We start from the raw sequence: 18,391 nt of genomic DNA, 5'->3' as shown, positions 1-18,391 counted from the left end.
GAGTTTTCGAAGGTTCATATTCTTTATTATTTGTGCAGCCTTGTGTAATGTCATATGCTATTTTAATTTTGGCCTTTTGAATAATTACGGTCGTTAAACTAATTTTAAGTTAAATCATCAAAAGCATATTATCACAATACTAACACAATTTTAAGACGTTATTTTTGTTGTTAATATTTTCACATGTACAAAAACAAACAATAATTATCATCTTACATTCTACAGATTGAAACCAAATTGATTGTTCAATAACAATTATTTATATAAAGCCACCACTCTCACTGCATCATACGATGAATCCAATTCCGCTTTATGTGAAGGTTAGGCAAAGAACTTAAATAGGCACGCGACGCGACACACTTTGCCGATTGTCGGTCTGTAGTGCGCGCGTTGTAGAATCGTGTCGGCCGACGATCGGGCGCTGCATGCATTGAGTCCGACTGTCGGGGGTCTTGTTGGAACGCAATCCTATCTCAAAAAGTAATGCTACGAATGGGCGTGTCCCTCAAAAGAATGTAAAAGGCGTTCTTACCGAACGTGTGCTGCGCGTCTATAGGAAGGGGCGTGTCTACAGTCGGACCTTCTGCAGGTTCATAATCTGTGCTTTACAGTACAATCACAGCTACCAACAAGATGACGAAAACATAAGGCCAACATCAATAGCCACCCTGAAGCTACACACCTTTAGGGAGGCTAATGATAATGAATGTCTTCATACAAATTGACTTAGCTTCTGACAATTATTCAAGTCTCCATCATTTATTATTGACCAAATCTCAGGGGACAGATTTTTCTTCAAGTCTGACATTTCAATTCAAAAAGATTATCAAACGTTACAGTAATTATATATAATTTGCGTTCATAAATAATAATTCTTTTAATGAACTAATAGCAAAATACGTTTTGTGAATGTTGATGGATTGATAGGCTACTGAAAACTTCTTTTCCGAAATAATAGGGATTTGAAATGAATGAATATGAATTTACAATGAAAGAAAATGGATTGAACTTGCATGTTCAACATTTTAGTGATAGATGAGAGTGGAATTATTTAAAAATTATACATCTGTACAATTACTGAATTTTAGTTCTAAAGAAAAGGAAGGCCTACATTCTGTGGCCCTAGCTCACCCAGATTTGATTATACAGTATATTATCATTCTAACACTGAAGGAATACACTGACTTGAATTATTTATCTTAAAGCATACATTTGATAATACAAAACTAGGTTACAAAATAATATAAAAATAAATTACTTACTTTATCTATAACACTTACTTTTTATTTAGTTTTATTTTAATTTTATTTATTTTATCTGTAATTTAGTACATTTTTGGATAAGAAAATATCATTTTGCTGTTTATTGGATACAGAATTAATCAGCCTCTGCTACCTGAACCGTATACATAGTCAGCACATTGTAGTTGCATTCATTCCAGAGAGGGCGCCCCATCCACCGAAAACACATTTACTCTTATAGTAATTAAATTAAGCTACAATAAATATATATAAATATAATAATTCTTCTGTGAATAACAAATATAGCAAATCAAAACTTGTATTTTTTTGGATTAACAGCAATAACAAGTAAACAGGATCACACACATCGATTTATGTCGAGATTGTTGAAGCATACAGTGACTCAATCTCCTTGTGTGTACGAAGGCAGTTTTGACTGCAGCATGGACTCCGTTACCTTCATTCTGTTGGAAAAACATATAAATTACCAATAGAGTAAAGCCATGCTTATGTCCCTTGTGATTCGACTAAACTCAACTGACTTTCGGCAACTGGTCGGTGATTAAAAGTGACTGTTTTGCACGATTCGAGGCGGCATGAGCAATCGCACAATCAGAAGCAACTGAAGCATAGCTTGTTCTGCTCCGTCGCACATCTATTTTCTGACTGTGACTGACAAGTGATTGAAACTGGTCATGTGACATTGATAAACTAGTATCTCTAGTCTGTTACTTGTATATTAAGTAGTTATATAGGAAGGCGTTTATTTTTTTGTTGTAAAATGGATACATATAGTCAAATAAACACATAATTACTGTCAAAATGAGCTATTGCGTGATCATAAAAAGACATATTGATCCCAACCAGTATAGAAAAAATGTAACTATACTGGAGTATAATATCAATAGAATGTGTTGAGAATGATGTTGCTTTTTTGCTATTACAGTAGTTTTGTCATTTGGGGGGGGGGGAGGGGGTGTGTTTATTACAGGAAAAAAGTATTAGTTTGTTTGAGGAAAGCATTTACTCCAATTATGGATCTGTAGGGGCATACATTCAAGGGGGCGTTTATTCAGTGTTGACGTTTATATTCGACTAGGTACAGTATATGAGGCATGTTGTGGCAAAATGGTTAAGTTGTAGCAAAAATTGAAATTCAATTTATTGGTATTTTCAGATACTTGAGTATGTGATCTTTAAAATGAGGGATCATTCATTGAAATTGGACATTTCAAACCTAAGTTATTGGAAAATGAAAGTACAGCACTCTTACAGTCAAGTTAAACATGATTTTGAGTAATTGCCTTTCAAAGTTATTTGTGCATACATTGTTTAATAGAATTAACTATCTAAATAACTTAAATAAACGATTTGTTGACCACTTCCAGAACTAATACTTTGGGACATGAATAATAAGACATTAAACTGTTGATTTGTAGTGAAAAACAAATTTGGATTTTTAGGCACTTTCTTGAGCTCCCATATTTTAAAGCTCATTTACTCAATACTGGCCTGTGCGACAACTTAACCATTTCGCCACGACATGCCTCATATATAAAGTTGTTATATAAAGTATCGTGTATATATATATATATATATATATATATATACACACACACACACAATGTAGTTGTACTCACATGTCACTCACTCTATCAATCTGAGTCTGCAGAGCTTTATCCATTTTTCCCGCATTACTGTGAACTTTTATGGTGGCTTTGCAACTCAGCGGAGAGGAGTCTGAAAATGGGCTTCCAATTTCTGGTTCTGGTGAGGAAAATGCACTCGTAGCAGGGGAGCCTGAAGTTAATGACGAGGGAGATAGGATGCAAGTATGCCTCTGGTCGTGCGAAATCTCTGAACCGGTTTGTGCCTGTTTGCCTTGGCTAATACTTTCCAGGGTACAATAACCACTTCGCCCCACTGATGAACCTATTGTACTTGGGGTCATTTGGCCAGGATAATTGCCCTTCAAAGAAAAAATTATACAATAAATGAAAAAAATAAGCCCGCATTGAGGAAAATACGAGTGACGTTTTGCCCTAGTTGATGTGTCATTGTACCGAATAAGCAGTACGTTCTCAAATACTTGCAAAAAAAATTTGTAAGTCTTTCGGGGTTGGAATCAAACCGACGACCTCCAGATAACTAGCCTGGTGGCATAACCAACAGACCACCGAACTTGTGTAACAATGCGAGGCGCATAATAGTTGTGCTCGCATAATTATCTGTATAATATGTGGCAAAGACAAGACGAGCCAAACCATAATATGTCATTTCTACAGTATTTTTTTTAGTCTTGCCTCATGGAAATAGAAACAAAAAAATTGGGTATTCTGGAAAAAAAAGTCAAAGAAGGGGATAGATATAAGAATTTTCATTTAATTATTTACCAGAGTGTTCAATATAACAACTTGGTTCTCCATCAGCACAAGTCGATCCATTACCGTCTTCAGTTCCTTCTCCATGGAGCCTAACTTCTCCTGCATGGCTGCATTTTTTCGTTCATCATCTCTATTTGCAACAGCGCCCTGATATTTTTCCAGTCTTTGCTCTAAACTCTCTACTCTGTTGATTACATCATTAAGCCTTGAGTCCAGTTTACCAATTACCTTCATGCAGGCATTCACATTGTCCTTGAAATGTGTAATCTATTAGAAAGTTTTATGTGTTAAAATCAGATATGGTTTAGTGGTTAGAGCACCCACCTTACGATCTCATGGTACTTAGTTCAAGTCCTAATTTTTTTCCAAGAATATCTGGCAGATTTGTTGTAAATTGAAATCTGCTATTGAAATAGCACGTTAGTTTTGAGACATATAGAGCATAATGATGTATAAATAACAACAATAGAAAGTGAAGGTTTCATGTTTGATAAATATTATGTAAAAAATAGTAATAAAACACATGTTTAAGTTGTAGACATAATATGAAACTACAGTATCAATACAGTAAATTATATTGCTTCATATTATGTCTAAACAAGAAAAATGTTTTCATGCCTTCTGTAAAAAAAGAAAAATGACTGTACTTTAATAGTATCCAAATTGTACATAAAAATGTCCATTCTTTTAGCAATATTGCCTCTAAAAAGATGGACTGCATTATTCCACTCACCTCTACTAATTCAGATGTTGGGCTTACTTCTGCTGATTTATAACCTTGGTCATGTGACATGCATGGCGTTTGCGGATTGGACGGATATGGTACATGACGAGTGACTAGTCCGCCGTGATTTCTTTGCTCACCTACAGAATAAACTAAAATTGGTAACTCTAATACTGCAAATTGTTAAAGAAATGAATATTGGTAATAGGACTAAAGGGAAATAGAAATAATTAAATATTATATACAAGTTATTAATTAATATAATTGTATATTCAATTTGGAATGTCTGTACTTACTTAATTCAATAATCATGACTGGGTCACCACCTGGGGAGGGTGCACCGTATAGGTGTGAACCACATACTGGAATAGGAGGCGGTTTGACATCATTGATACCAGTAGGGAGTGGTGGTCTACCATCCATAACATGAGGTTGCCTAGGCTTAGCATCAGTTGTTAAAGCAGAAAGGTTGCCTTCATCGTCAGGGGTTGGTAGGACAGACATACTCTCCGTACTGTCTTCCTGGTGCTCAAACTTAGGCATAGGTACAGCTGTTAATGCACCAGACTGCGACAAACTTGCCTCATAACCATCATGATCCGACATAATTGGTGAAACTACTCCATAAGCACCTGGCAGTGAAGGGGCCTTTGGCATCGACACGCCAGTAGGTTTCTTTCCCTTTGCTGATAAAATTAAAAAGAAAAGATGTAAAACTAAATAAATGCCTGGCTGATTCAGGAGGTAGTAAAAGGGGGCATTCCCCTACCCCTACAGTAACAGCAGCCACAACATCTTGAATCAATGGTCAAATCATTTAAAGAGACTGCAATGTCTAAGACTAAAAGGAGCTTTCGGAAGATGATGCCTTGGACTACAACAGGTAATCAGATCCTTGACTGCCACGCACACGACCCTGCCAAAAAAATTCCAGTATCTGGAACTAAATGCAAGATATTTTTTTTTTTTTTTCCAAATAATTAAACAATGTTTCTATGAATAGAAAATATCACAAGCTACAGTTAACACAGGGAATCAACAAGAGAGGGCGCCAAGTAAAAATTGTAAAAATCTGTGCAATGTGAAACATTTCTGTTCTGTAATACAGAGAGATAAGTCAGTAATGAAGTCAAATAATTGATTAATGTAACTTTGAAAAATCTTCAAGAGAGCAATGTTTGTTTCATACTATGTGATTAAACATACCAACTGTATTTTTATGTCTGTCTGAAGCTGAACCAATGCTCCACAGTACTTCATCACACAATATTCAAACACTCGCCTATTAAATCTGACAAACATCATCATGCCCAGCATTATAATGTATTAGGCACATACGTTAAACATTCCCCAAACGAATAAAATACATACGAGAGGTATTAGGTAAAGACAACCTGATTTCTTGCTTTGAACAAGGTATCCATTCGTAGAAGTCTTATAAATATAAGCCTATCCAATAGTGACATTAAAGAGTAGGGACCTGGAAATACTACCAACTTTAGATTGACGAAGATTGAAATATGTTAAATACCATAAATGCTCAAACAAGCACCACTCTCGAATAAGTGCACTTATTCAAGCATTTACGATAGTCTTGCGGATTTACATTTAAAAAAAAACAGGTTTCATATCCATAGTTGGACATTTATCAGATGTAACAGAATCCATGCTAATGTACAGTTCAGCTTACTTTTCTTTTTACGAGTCAATTCTTGATTCTTCTTTTGAGCCATCCGAATAACGTCCTGCATCATTATAATCTTACGCTCCGCAAATCCTGTGCTGAGGAACATGTCCTTTGAGATTGTAGGTTTGTAGTTAAAAATGTCACGAAGAACCTATAAGAAGAACAAGTTTAACAAATTTCAATCTTGTCTATAAGATGTACTAAAAGAAATAAACATGAAATGTATGTTACAGTATCACAGTACACCACTAAATAAAGGCAAATTAAATTGTTGTGTTACCATAGTACAGCGCCAATTTGAAATCAGAGCAAGCAGGGGTGTACACTAGGCTGATTTCAGCCTGGGGTGGGGTGCGAAAATTGTGAAGGTGCAACTAAATCCCTATATCCAATGACAACTTAATGGCCATTTTTATACCTTTATACCCGCCATGGAGATATGGGGGATGTGTCTGCAAGGGCTTCTATTATAACCTTGATAAAGGTAGGTCAGCCCAGTCATATATTTTTAAAATTGTTTTAAATATATATATAAATTTCAGAGTTCATTGTCAACCACAATTTACCCCATACACTTTGGTTGATAAAATGGTCACAACAGGGCTACAATTGAAGTTTTATTAACTACAGCTTGAAAATAGCCTTTTGATTTTTTTTTTTGGCTTAAAACAACTTGTCTGCCATACATTTTCAGCTCATATCTTTCATAAAACTTTTGTTTTAATACAGTGTAATTAAAGAGCTTAACACCATATTTTTAAAACTTAAAGAGGTTACCTTTGAGTAAAGTAAAAAGACGAGTTATAAACAATTATTGGTAATTTTATTGCAGTTATAAATCTTACTGTACCTTATAAACACCATCGATAAAACGAACATCATTTGTCACAGACAACTGGATTTGTTGAGATGCAATTAACTGAGCAATAGGATGGGAGAATTCCAACAAACTAAAACGCAGAATATAAATGAAAATTTTTGGAGCCCCTTTTTTCAAATCCTTTTTGTTTTTATCTGTTAACGGATTGATGTTAATTGCTTTCAGACATGATTGTAGACATCGCAGGTTATTCAACATGTCACCTGTACTCATCTTGGCCAATCTGTATGGTCATCAAAACCTGAACCCTGAAGAGAACAAAAAAGCATTAATAAAGATATGCCTGCAGATTATAGAAGCTAGACTCTGCAGTTGGTTATATTGATTTAATGGACTTTCAATTCTTCTAATGAGTCAGACTAAATAAGGTTCATAAAACATACACAACAGTGACTTTTTTCAGGCAAGAACTTCAAGGCAGGTCTGCCAACTAGGCCTACAAGGCTAGGCCTAGCCTGGAGTACGCTAGACAAGCCTAACTAAGACTGAAAGAGGCTAGGCTAGGATATAGGCCTATGCATTTGCTAGGTAGGCTAGGCCCAGCTAGAGTAGAGAGAGAGGCGACAGAGAGGGTTGACCCGGGCCTCATTAATTTTAGGACAGATAGGGAGGGCTAAAGCCTAGCGCAATTGCATAAACTAAAATTAGATTGTAGTAGGCCTAGCATGTGTAATGATTTCAATACCCACTTCGTGGAGTAAAAATAAATGTGTCGCGTGAACTCAAAACTACAGCACCAACAACAGGGTTTACCTTCCGAAAATTGAAATTTTAAATACACCGCCAACAAGCGCTGGACAAGATCCCTGCACCATTTAGACTGCTTGTGCCAGACTCCTTAAGCACAATTATGTTCAGTACCTAATTCATTGCTTCACAAATCTCAAAACAATATGTATAATACTTTAATTACATAAATAAGCAATATCAGAAAAACTTAACCAAAACCTGGAACAATAGGGGGCCTAGAGCACTGATGAAACATCAGTTTCAACATAGAAATAGCGATCTCGGCATAGCATGACGTCACATTCTCCACGTCAAAACGGGTCATGTAATGTTTGTTGACATCTTGCAAGTTGACGCAATGCAAGGTTGACGACGGAGTTGCGTTTCGCCATTTGTCTACCTCAACTTTCATACTGGTTAAAACATTATATAAAAACAAATCAAGGGTTAAATTTCGCTGTGATGGTGAGTAGAATGTTCAGCGTAGGTATTACGATACGAGGTTGCTAGCTCAGCAGGTACAGCCTACAGCCTACCCTATGCCCTATATAGGCTCTAGCTAGGCCTAGGCCTAGCCCTAGGTTGGCCTGCCCTCCCTGGCATTTCTCTATCTAGTCTAGGCTTACGCAGTGTAAGGTAGTAGTAGTAGTACTGCTACACTTTAAAGGTAGGTAGGCCTAGGCCCTCTCTGCTAGGGCAGCCAGGCGTTCGCAGACTCTGCAAAAAAAATGTGATAGTTCTAGGCCTAACTTGAGGATAGGCCATTTTACTACTATCTAGGGCTAGGTAGGCCTCTATACTATATCATCAGACACCAACAACCACAGGCCTAGGCTATCCAAAAAGTATCATCTCTTTAATTTAGTATACAACTTTCCCTTACTTGGATGAGATTCAAACTTTTGTTATTGTTGTGCATTTACATTAGACCCACATGATGATGAATTCATACAAAACATATACAAATTTTTACTATTGTTTACAATATTGCAAGATAGCAATATATTATCTAAATGCCAACAATAACATTACCATCAAGACAAGTAGATAGATTGTATACATCTAGGCCTATTGGAGAAATTCAACTTTGGAGCTTTCAATTCAATATAATAATTTTATATTGCTACCAGGACCAATCCAGGGAGGTATAAAAATGTGTTTATACCACTGCATATCTGCAAAACCAGCTGTACACAATACCAAATACTTTTTATAAAATTATTTTTATTATTGATTATGAAATTCAAAGGTTACAAGGCCCACACAGTAGCCAGATAGAGGACTGTATTTCTGATTTGATTTTGTGGTCCCAAGATAAAGATGAGAATATGATGTACAATAAAACATTTATCATGCTTTACAAATTGTAAACTGTACTGTAATTTTTAATATATTGCTTTTTTTTTTAAATGTGTGCACAATTTCTTTAATCATAAAGAAATAAACTTCTTTATAGGTATGATGGTAACTTGGATATGGGTCAGTCATTAAGACGTATTAATAGGAATCAGTCTTCAGGGAGCGTCAGTAAACATCGAAGGTCAAAGCGACATAGCCAACTACCGAACCTGAAGACGAGGTTCCCAGACCTAGCAGAGTTGCCACCTGAGCTCGCTCTTGCGGTTCTTTCCAACCTAAACGCCACTGATCTGTGCTTGGCTGCCTGTGTGAATGACTTCTGGAAGGAGCTCGCTAACGACCAACTGCTTTGGCAGGGGTAAGATTTTGAGAATGTCACACTAGAAAAACATGATTTTTGAGAATGTTGAACAAAACATGATTTTAATGTCACACAAAACATGATTTTGACAGTCACACAAACCATGATTTTGACAATGTCACACAAAACATTATTTTGACAATATCACACAAAACATGATTTTGACAATGTCACACAAAACATGATTTGATAATGTCACACAAAACATGATCAGGGATCAAAAACCAAGCCAAAAACAAGCCAAACCAGTCGCTTGTCGCAAATCCTGTTTTGGAGATAATGGCCAAAACATGCTTCTTAAAGAAATGTCGGATTTAAATGATTCTTTTACCATTTTATAGCTCTTATTTTACTGTTTAACCCTTTACTAATAACTGAAAATCAAATTTTGCGACGAGTGACTGACTGGTGTGACTTCTCTCTGCCTCATTTTATGTGGTAGCGTGTGGTGGTATTTAAGACCGCAAATCCCCGATCTTTTGCTTGGATGCGCAAAGCCTAACCTAGCCACAGTAGATTCTTGTTTTCAAAAATTCTGAATTCATGTATGGAAAAAAAGAGATTTAAAAAAATCAGAAATACAGTAAGGTCTAATATAGACCGATGTACTATATGATAATTCATGCATTATCGCTACACTAGTCTCAATAGCAACAGCCCTTGCATTATTTTCTGTCTTCGCTCATGCGTAGCATAATCCATTGTCCAATAGTTCCCTGTTCATCTCAACCATTAATTGATTATAACACTATAGGCTTTGAATATAGATATCAAATTGTGAAAATTCTGAAAGATTTTTGGGACAGTGGGCTTATGGTTTCCGAAGGCCAAATAAAAGAAAAAATGTTTTATATCCCTCCCTCGTATTTTTCTTTGGCTCTGCCATTATTTTGACAAGACAAAAAAAGTTTCCAGAAATTCCGGAAGAAATATAAAACATCTAATAAGCAATGAATATTTGTGCTAGTAGTTCTGATGTCTAATAACACGATTTTGGGTTGTTTCGAAGGCAATACAACTCATATTGTAGAAGTGGTTTGGCGCAGTTGGAACGGTTTGGTTTCCCAACCTCGAGGTTGGGGTTTCAATCCTCTCGCTGTGCATTTCGCTTGTGTCCTTGGGCAAGGCGCTATCTACATTGCTTCTCTCCACCCAGGAGTATAAATGGGTACCTGGTAGGGTTAAATGCCAAAATGCGCTGATGTAGCTGCTGCAACTTTATGGAACAGTTTGTGTTTCATAGGCGTCTAATCCAATGACCGGGGGTAGTAATGCGAAGCCCTTAGAAGCCTTGTTGGCATTAAGCGCTATATAAATATAACATATTAACATATTATATTATATCAAAAGGACTTCATACTGTCTGTATAGGTAATCCTCTTTGGGAAGAAAAAAGTGGTATCATTAATCTTCTCCTTTTCCAAAAATTCATGAGAAATATTTTATTTTTTTCATTTGGCCTTTTTTTTTTAACCTTTTTCTCATTAAGGCTTGAATTGAATGTCATGGTGTTGTTCTTTTTGAAAACAATCATACTGTAACTTTAATAAAAATCTACTATGTATGCTAATGGATAGACAAATGAATAATACATACTTATTTGAATATATTATATCATAAAACCTTAATAACATTGTAGTGCTATTAGATAAAGTAATTTTTGTGGATTCGCTTAGGTTGTGTCGAGCCACATGGGGATGTGTGACAGCGTATGAGCGCATGAATGAACCAGGCTTCTCCTGGAAGACACTTTACCTACAATTGGACGAGGCTAGCCTCGCCTTCTCTGCAGACCCACAAGTAGTAAGTATGAGGAGTAATAACATAATGTTAGAAGACCCTACACAATACTACAATAATAACGTTAACATTTATGGAGTGACAGTGTGTCTCATTTGCATAGGAGCCTGTGGTGGCATAAGGCTGGGACTGGGGCCTCTGTGGCTTTCTGAGACTGGGGCCCTTCTTGGGGTATCGCACGCTAATCACTCACAGACTTAAAATTTGAATATACTTTTTCTTTGTTTCCACATTAATCCGTCACTGGATATGTGATATATGTCGTACAGGCGATGTCAGAGACACAATATGCTGTTATATATTATCAAAGCACTTTTGCATCAGGGTTCTAGAGCGAAGTCCCTATGGGAGGGGTCCCTTATAGGTCGGGGGTGCTTTCAGACCGCTGCATGAGAACGCGTGCGTTACGCTACTAATAGTAGCTGTTTGATGGATAACATGCTGCACTATTTTTGAATAGTGATAATTCCAGACTAATTACCCAATATTCTATTGATAGCCACCTAAATGTTATACATAGAATCAGAAATAAGCATGATGTATGTTTTCGTCATAAAAAAAAAAACCTATAATCAGGCTATAATATTATTTCATGACACATTGCTGTACATACTGTATACAAAACAGATTCCAGTTGTCAAGTTTTCTCGTAATTTTTGGTGATTTGCACTTTAAACAGTAATTTCTGATAAAGTCCGGGGATGAAAATCATTCATACATTCTTTATTTTGCCTTTCATAAAAATCACAGTACAATTGGTCTCTGTAGCTCACAAGTGTGTTAATCCATTTCTAGAAAAACTGACATAAGTTAACACAATAATATGTAAAAATATATGAGATAAAATATTATTACCTACAACTTATTACTGCCGCAGATCCATTACTTATCTCGGTTTCGTACCCTTGCAATCAAAGGGTGGGCTGTACTGAGGCTGTCACGGATCCCCAGGGGCCTAGCTCAAATTGACTAGTTTGCTATGTTCCTAATAGTGCTAATGTTTTATGCGTATAAAGTGCAGTGCATCATACCACTGCTTATGCCTTCTAAAATATCATTTCTTGTTGTGCGACCTTGAAGTATGAATAAAAATCCAGTATATCTTTGATTCTTTGCAACGGACTCTTTTGCACTGATTTATCTTAATGATAATTATGTCTTTTCTGCAGGGGTTAGATTATTTATTCCAACACAACCTTGTCGATAATGATGCTCTTGCAATCGCTAAGTTCCTTCATACTACAAACAGGCTGGCTCATTGGCAGGTTCGACAGTTTTTGCGAACAAGGTAAGTACGTCAATCAATCAATCATTATTGATTTATAATACACCATGGCAGAATAAATGTCCAGTGGCCATAGGACATTTGCATTCAGCGGCAGATTCAAGAGTAGGGGGATGGTGAAACAAGTCGGCCCGGGTGATGAATTTCTGAAAAACAGATATTTACATTTTACATTGGAAATAATCCATAATGCTAATTCATTTTGCTATCACAACAAATACTGTACATAGTACAATCAATGGTAATACTTCATTCAAACTTATATAAGTTGTTGTATAATTTCCAACATTAAAATCTGAAAAATTACTACTTCGTTTTGATTAAGGACCAACGTTGGTCTCCTTTGAAATGCATTGCTGAATAAATTGCTTCTTCACACTTTTGCAGTCCAATCTTAGTAACTGTAATTGTAGGGGAAATTGTTAAAAGTGTATTTAATTCATTGTCAAGATTTTATTGTAAGAACTACCATATAACAGTCTTTTATTTATTGTACAGTATTTCTTTTGTTGAGATACAAATACATCCAGAATATAAAGATTTTTTGTTTGGAAAATATAATATTGTTATAATTCTTGTTACAGCAGTTCTTTTATAAGTCAATTATGAATTTAATAAATTCATTTTTTTTATATAATAAAAGGTATTTTTATTTTTATGGCAAATTTAATATTGTCGCAATTCTTGTTTCACTGATTCTAAAAGTCAATTAATAATCTAAAATCAATTTTTTTATTATAAAATTTTTTTTTGTATAGCAAATTTAAAATTGTTGTAATTGTTGCTACACTGGTTCGAAAAGTCAAATGTAAATATTGTTAGTCAAATGTAAATCTATCCTATCTATTATTTCATTATCAAGTTGATTTCATTTCTTCATGTATTTTGAAATTAGGTTGAATTCTTTGCTGGCAGACGAAAGTCTGATGGTGTAAATATTCAAACATAAGTCTAAACAGCGAGGGCGCTAGAGATTTCCTAACAAGGGCCCTGACAAGAGGTCCAAAGCCCTGTCCCGACTATAAACTTTTGTTTGACAAAAAAATGCAACTTTCCTAAATATAGTCATGATGACATCACATATATAGGCACATTGTGACTATATATGGCATACATACAACAGTTTTTTTTGTCAAACAATATTGAGTCTGACAGAAATTTGAAAGAGTATACATGGCATTACAACAGAAAATATTGTTGGATGATAATGCTTAAATAAATAAATGTTTTTAACAAACTAGGAGCGATGTTTTAGAAGAATTGGTCGGCCTCGAGGACTATGCAAACCATTTTCTACCGAATGCATTGCGCACGTTTTTTTCTCACGTTCAAACGCCCAGCGAAAGAGGTCCGTACCTACATACGTTGATCGAAATGTTTGCAAGGAAGTTTATTAGCTGCAATCCAGACTGCAATTTAACAGTCGGTAAGTTTTTTATTACTCGACACTTTTTTAGGTTTTTCTTCCTTGATTGGTCATTTATAGGTTATAAGTTGCTGCACACCAACTTTGACATTATGACCCCTCGAGTGACCCTAAATAATGCTCTGAAGCTTTGAAAGTTGGCACATTTGGGAACACTTTTTTTGTTGTTTCAAATGCTTAGGACGAGGCCACTGATCGTTGTTCTACGTAAGAACCAGCACATTATCAGGGCGTAGGTTTGTTCCAGCCTGGGGGCTATGAAAAATGAGAATGTGGAACTAAATATGGGAGTGTGGAACTAAATCTCTACTCCAATGAAAACTTAATAGTTATTATTAGTATGTTAACCCATTTAACTAATTTGCTGCTTTAGGTGTGGTGGAGCCTATGCAAATGATTTTTATGTATTTAGCATGTTGTGCAATGCATGATGGGATTGAAATAATATCAGTCTATGCAATTGTTGTATTTTTCAGATACTATTTGTGTTCTTTGTTACTCCTTGATGTTATTGTCCATTGACCTGACAAGTCCAAAGGTCAAGAACAAAATGTCCAAACGAGAATTCATCCGCAATCTTCGTCGGGCAACGCAAGAAGTTGATGACGAACTCTCGGGACACCTGTACGATAACATTTATTTGGTCGGACACATTGCTCCGCAGAAATGGTAAGAAGCAGTAGGTGACCAGATCTGACTATTGAACGAAGTTCCTACCGATTCTAAATTATATTGATCGAAGTCTTTTTTTTTTAAATTATTGTTATGTTTAGCACACATTCAGAATGTGATGAAAATGGAAACATTTTCGTTTAAGAGCTAGGCAAAAATTGGGTTTTATATAAATGCTTACAGGTTTTTTGTGGCGAATTATGTATATTGTGAATATTTATTTAGAAATTTTAGAAGCTGATTAAAATGTTGTCGATTGAGAATAAGAGTCAAAAAGAAATGCAAAATTAATTCTAGATTGTATTCATAAATGAAACACCTTTATCGTACATTTATGACTTTATTAAAAATGTTAGACAAATCTGAAACATTAAAAGTTAATTGTATAATTTACATTGGGGTGTTGTTGTGATGAGCTTTAAATAGATCTTTTGTTGTTATTATTATTATTATTATTATTATTATTATTATTATTATTATTATTATTATTATTATTATTTGTATTTTTATTAATATTATTATTACTATTACTATTATTATTTGTATTATTATTATTATTACATTATTATTATTATTATTATTATTATTATTATTTGTATTTTTATTAATATTATTATTACTATTACTATTATTATTTGTATTATTATTATTATTACATTATTATTATTATTATTATTGTTATCATCATTATCATTAGTTTTATTATTATTATTAGTTTTATTATTAATTGTTATTTTTATTACTATTATTTTCATTATTTTTATTGTTTTTTCTATTTATAATATTAATAGTTTCATTATCATTTTGTATTTTTATTACGTATGTACATAAAACTCCTCTTTCATAGCTCTAGTTTCCAATTTGCAGTTGATGTAGTAATAATATGCCGCCCTCTATACCACAAAAGTTTTTATTTGGTAAATGCTGAAGTTTGCCTGAAAAAAAAAAATATTATGTGATGGCTAAAGATATACTGTTTATTTTTTATCCAAAAAAAAACCAAAAAAAACCTATATTTCAATTAAAAATAAGTCATATTTTTTAATTCCCTATTTTGTAACAAGTAAGCTGTTAACCTTTAAAGAAATAATATTTTCTTCTGCAAACAGGCCATACATGATCTCAATCCAGACATTTGACAAAAAAACTGTCATATGCCCATTTATAGTCACGATTGCCTATATATGATCTTGATGAGATGTCATCATGACCATATTTTGGTATGCCATATGTTTTTGCCAAATATATTTTACTAGCATAGGCTGTTAATCTGCAAAAACAGATTGTTTCTATTTCTGCCTCATTTAGAGCTGACAAATTATTTAATATTTTTTTGATGTCTAAACAATCAAATATTTTAATTGAGGATTTTTTATTTTACCACAGGTGGTATTTTTAAAATTTGTTTGATGATGAAACTGTTACGGTAGTCACTATCATGACGATTATTATTCATATTATTATTATTATTATTGAACAAAAACTGCAAATTATTTAAAAACTTAATTGTTTTTATATTGTGTAGGAATGCGGAAGTACATTACACCCTGTTTTAAGTACATCATACCTTGCATTCACCAATGGTTTCAGGTATATAATATACCAATAGTTTTATTCTCTATGCTTGAACAAATGTATAAATATCAGCTTTGAATGTAATAGTCTTTTTTTATGCAAAAAATGTCCCAAAAAAAATATAATGTCATCTATTCAGGCTTTACAATCAATGACTTCAGTTTCAGAAGATTTACAGAAATGTATTCTTCATTGTTATTTTTATTGTTACTATTGTTATTGTTTTTTTGGCTATTATTAATATTATTTTTTGACATATCTCATTTTTATGCAAAATAAGTCCCGTAAATTGTGTCATCTATTCCGGCTTTACAATCAATGACTCTAAATTCAGAAGAATAACTGAAATTTATTCGTCATTGTTATTTAATTGTCACTATTGGTATTATTTTTTTCAATTATTGTTAAAATTATTATTTTTTAACATATCAAATTCTTTAAGGAGTGTCAAAAGTCGTAGAAATGCTATATAATATTTCGATGGACCTTTTCTGAGTTGCAATTGCACTTTCCAACTGACCAATCAGAATGGTGAGGGCCAGGATTTTGCCAATGTTCCACAAACCACTATTCAGCCAAACGCTTGGTTTCCATACAATTGGTACATGCTATCATACTGTATTTCGGTGATGCTAATTAGTCGGTCGAATCGGAGAGTCTCCTTGGTTGCGCCGGGGACTGCTGCGCAGTACAGCGATTCTACTGAGAACACTGTCGCAACAATGGAAACCAGTCTTAATATGTTAACCACGAATGTTTCTTGTTTGTGGGAACTAAGAAGAAGTATCCAAGGGGTGGGCTTAAAACGATCGGATCGGGCTCAGCCTGGCCGTCAGGATTCAAATCGCTGGCTATTTATTGCATTTGTGCCCTTATTGCAAACCACATTATAAGTGTTTCTCTTTAACCAGCAGTTTAAATTTGTAGGCCTACCTGATAGACTGTTCTATGTACTGATCTGAGGCAATGCACTCACCCACACTTTGGATGCTCCCAAGGGAGAAGAACAGATTTCAGTTTATGTTTGTGGTCATGGATCCAATGATCAGGGGTACCTAACATTGCTATCACCTCCACATGGGCTAGGGATAACATAAGGCGCTGTAGCTAAACATTACTCGATACGAACGCTGTCTGAACTGGCAATGCGCATAAAGGCATGTTTATACTTGCAACGATAACGGATAAAAATCTAAAAAGCAATTGTTCATACAGAAAATGAGTGAAGTTTTTACACTAGGGTGATTCGATAACGATTTATCGTGTATCGATAACAAAATGTTTTGTAAAATAAATTTAAATGACGTTATAATCATGGAAAAACGATAAAATCGTTGTTACTACTACGATTTTAACGTTTTCCATTATTATGACGTCATCTGATTCGATTTTGTCAAAATATGTTGCTATCGTATACACGATAAATCATTATCGAATTGTCCTAGTGTAAAAACTTCTCTTATTTCTTTTATTTTCTATACCAGTAACAATTGCTTTTTAGATTTTTATCGTTATCGTTGCAAGTATAAACAGGCCTTAATTCCGGTTTCTATTCGTAACGATGTGTCGTTTATTAGGGATGTTTCGTAAACTTACGAAAACAATATTCTGTACACGAATACAGATACGTCTTAGTGAATTCATCCCCTACAGATGCATATCTGTCACAACGAGACGGTCCATGCTTTTTATATAAATCAACGATCTTATTCAGCTCGTATATGTATTGTCAAGAATATTTTAGGTACAAATGACGATAATGAAGATGACGTATTATCGTTTTTATAAGGTTGCGAAATCTCTCCAATGCTAATAATTATGACTTAATCGATTAAGTAATAAGCCTATGATGTGATAAAGTGAATTTCTGTATCATCAGCTAACTCTGCACGTGTTTGCATAGAAATTATATAGATACCACTCTATCTTTTCGCATGTACTATCTTGATGTGTTGTGTGACGAAACTTTTAATAACAAATTAATAGAAATATATATGATGCAATATAAGGAAGGATAATGAAAGTAGTTATCAATCGAGTCGACTTATTTTTTGTTGCTTCGTTATAATTTATTACATACAAAAACAGCATACAGTACTCATTTGCCTTCGTTATCTATCATTACTTTTCGTGTCTTTGGTTTGTAATTGTCATGTATAATATATTAGCTTATTAATTGTTATACCAAATAGCAGTTTTAAGGTTACTTGTCAGACAGACCTAAACGTATTCTATTTATTTTTATTTATCTATTTAGACACACAACAC

General features: G+C 34.3%; 2 protein-coding genes across 6 annotated transcripts; one reads left to right on the top strand and one right to left on the bottom strand.

Moving 5' to 3' along the window:
* Positions 1–7,968, bottom strand: LOC117112810. 4 transcript variants are annotated; one of them, XM_033255988.1, is made up of 8 exons: positions 7,830–7,852; positions 6,887–7,164; positions 6,040–6,187; positions 4,646–5,035; positions 4,359–4,489; positions 3,635–3,892; positions 2,882–3,210; positions 1–1,705 (listed from the first exon to the last, which is right to left on the bottom strand). In XM_033255988.1, the coding sequence occupies exons 2-8, from the start codon at positions 7,127–7,129 to the stop codon at positions 1,645–1,647; spliced, it is 1,560 nt and encodes a 519-aa protein (XP_033111879.1). In that variant the 5' UTR covers positions 7,130–7,164; positions 7,830–7,852; the 3' UTR covers positions 1–1,644. The 4 variants fall into 4 exon arrangements, with proteins under 4 accessions (XP_033111879.1, XP_033111877.1, XP_033111876.1 ...); XM_033255986.1 differs by lacking the exon at positions 7,830–7,852 and adding an exon at positions 7,670–7,816; XM_033255985.1 differs by lacking the exon at positions 7,830–7,852 and adding an exon at positions 7,606–7,755.
* A 5-nt stretch (positions 7,969–7,973) lies between these two features.
* Positions 7,974–15,034, top strand: LOC117112812 (F-box only protein 8-like). 2 transcript variants are annotated; one of them, XM_033255989.1, is made up of 6 exons: positions 7,974–8,110; positions 9,102–9,362; positions 11,042–11,168; positions 12,335–12,453; positions 13,692–13,876; positions 14,353–15,031. In XM_033255989.1, exons 2-6 carry the CDS (start codon positions 9,121–9,123, stop codon positions 14,547–14,549), a joined length of 870 nt encoding a protein of 289 aa, XP_033111880.1. In that variant the 5' UTR covers positions 7,974–8,110; positions 9,102–9,120; the 3' UTR covers positions 14,550–15,031. The 2 variants fall into 2 exon arrangements, with proteins under 2 accessions (XP_033111880.1, XP_033111881.1); XM_033255990.1 differs by having other exon boundaries at positions 7,980–8,110; positions 9,084–9,362; positions 14,353–15,034.
* The last annotated feature ends 3,357 nt before the right edge of the window (positions 15,035–18,391 follow it).

Source organism: Anneissia japonica, unplaced genomic scaffold (assembly GCF_011630105.1).
Source record: "Anneissia japonica isolate Jap-2015-1 unplaced genomic scaffold, ASM1163010v1 scaffold172582_len1462937_cov174, whole genome shotgun sequence".
Classification (NCBI taxonomy): Eukaryota; Metazoa; Echinodermata; class Crinoidea; order Comatulida; family Comatulidae; genus Anneissia; species Anneissia japonica.
The sequence above is the reverse complement of the archived record's forward strand: the minus strand, read 5'-3'. Positions and strand labels throughout refer to the sequence as shown.

Excerpts from the sequence above, each read along its gene's own strand:
- LOC117112812 (XM_033255990.1), top strand. The coding sequence starts at position 9,121 with ATGGGTCAGTCATTAAGACGTATTAATAGGAATCAGTCTTCAGGGAGC. Across the intron at positions 12,454-13,691 it reads CGACAGTTTTTGCGAACAAG|GAGCGATGTTTTAGAAGAAT; the intron begins GTAAGTACGTCA and ends TTAACAAACTAG. Across the intron at positions 13,877-14,352 it reads AGACTGCAATTTAACAGTCG|ATACTATTTGTGTTCTTTGT; the intron begins GTAAGTTTTTTA and ends TGTATTTTTCAG.
- LOC117112810 (XM_033255987.1), bottom strand. The coding sequence starts at position 7,129 with ATGAGTACAGGTGACATGTTGAATAACCTGCGATGTCTACAATCATGT. Across the intron at positions 6,188-6,886 it reads TTATCGATGGTGTTTATAAG|GTTCTTCGTGACATTTTTAA; the intron begins GTACAGTAAGAT and ends TTCTTCTTATAG. Across the intron at positions 3,211-3,634 it reads TTGTTATATTGAACACTCTG|GGCAATTATCCTGGCCAAAT; the intron begins GTAAATAATTAA and ends TTTTCTTTGAAG.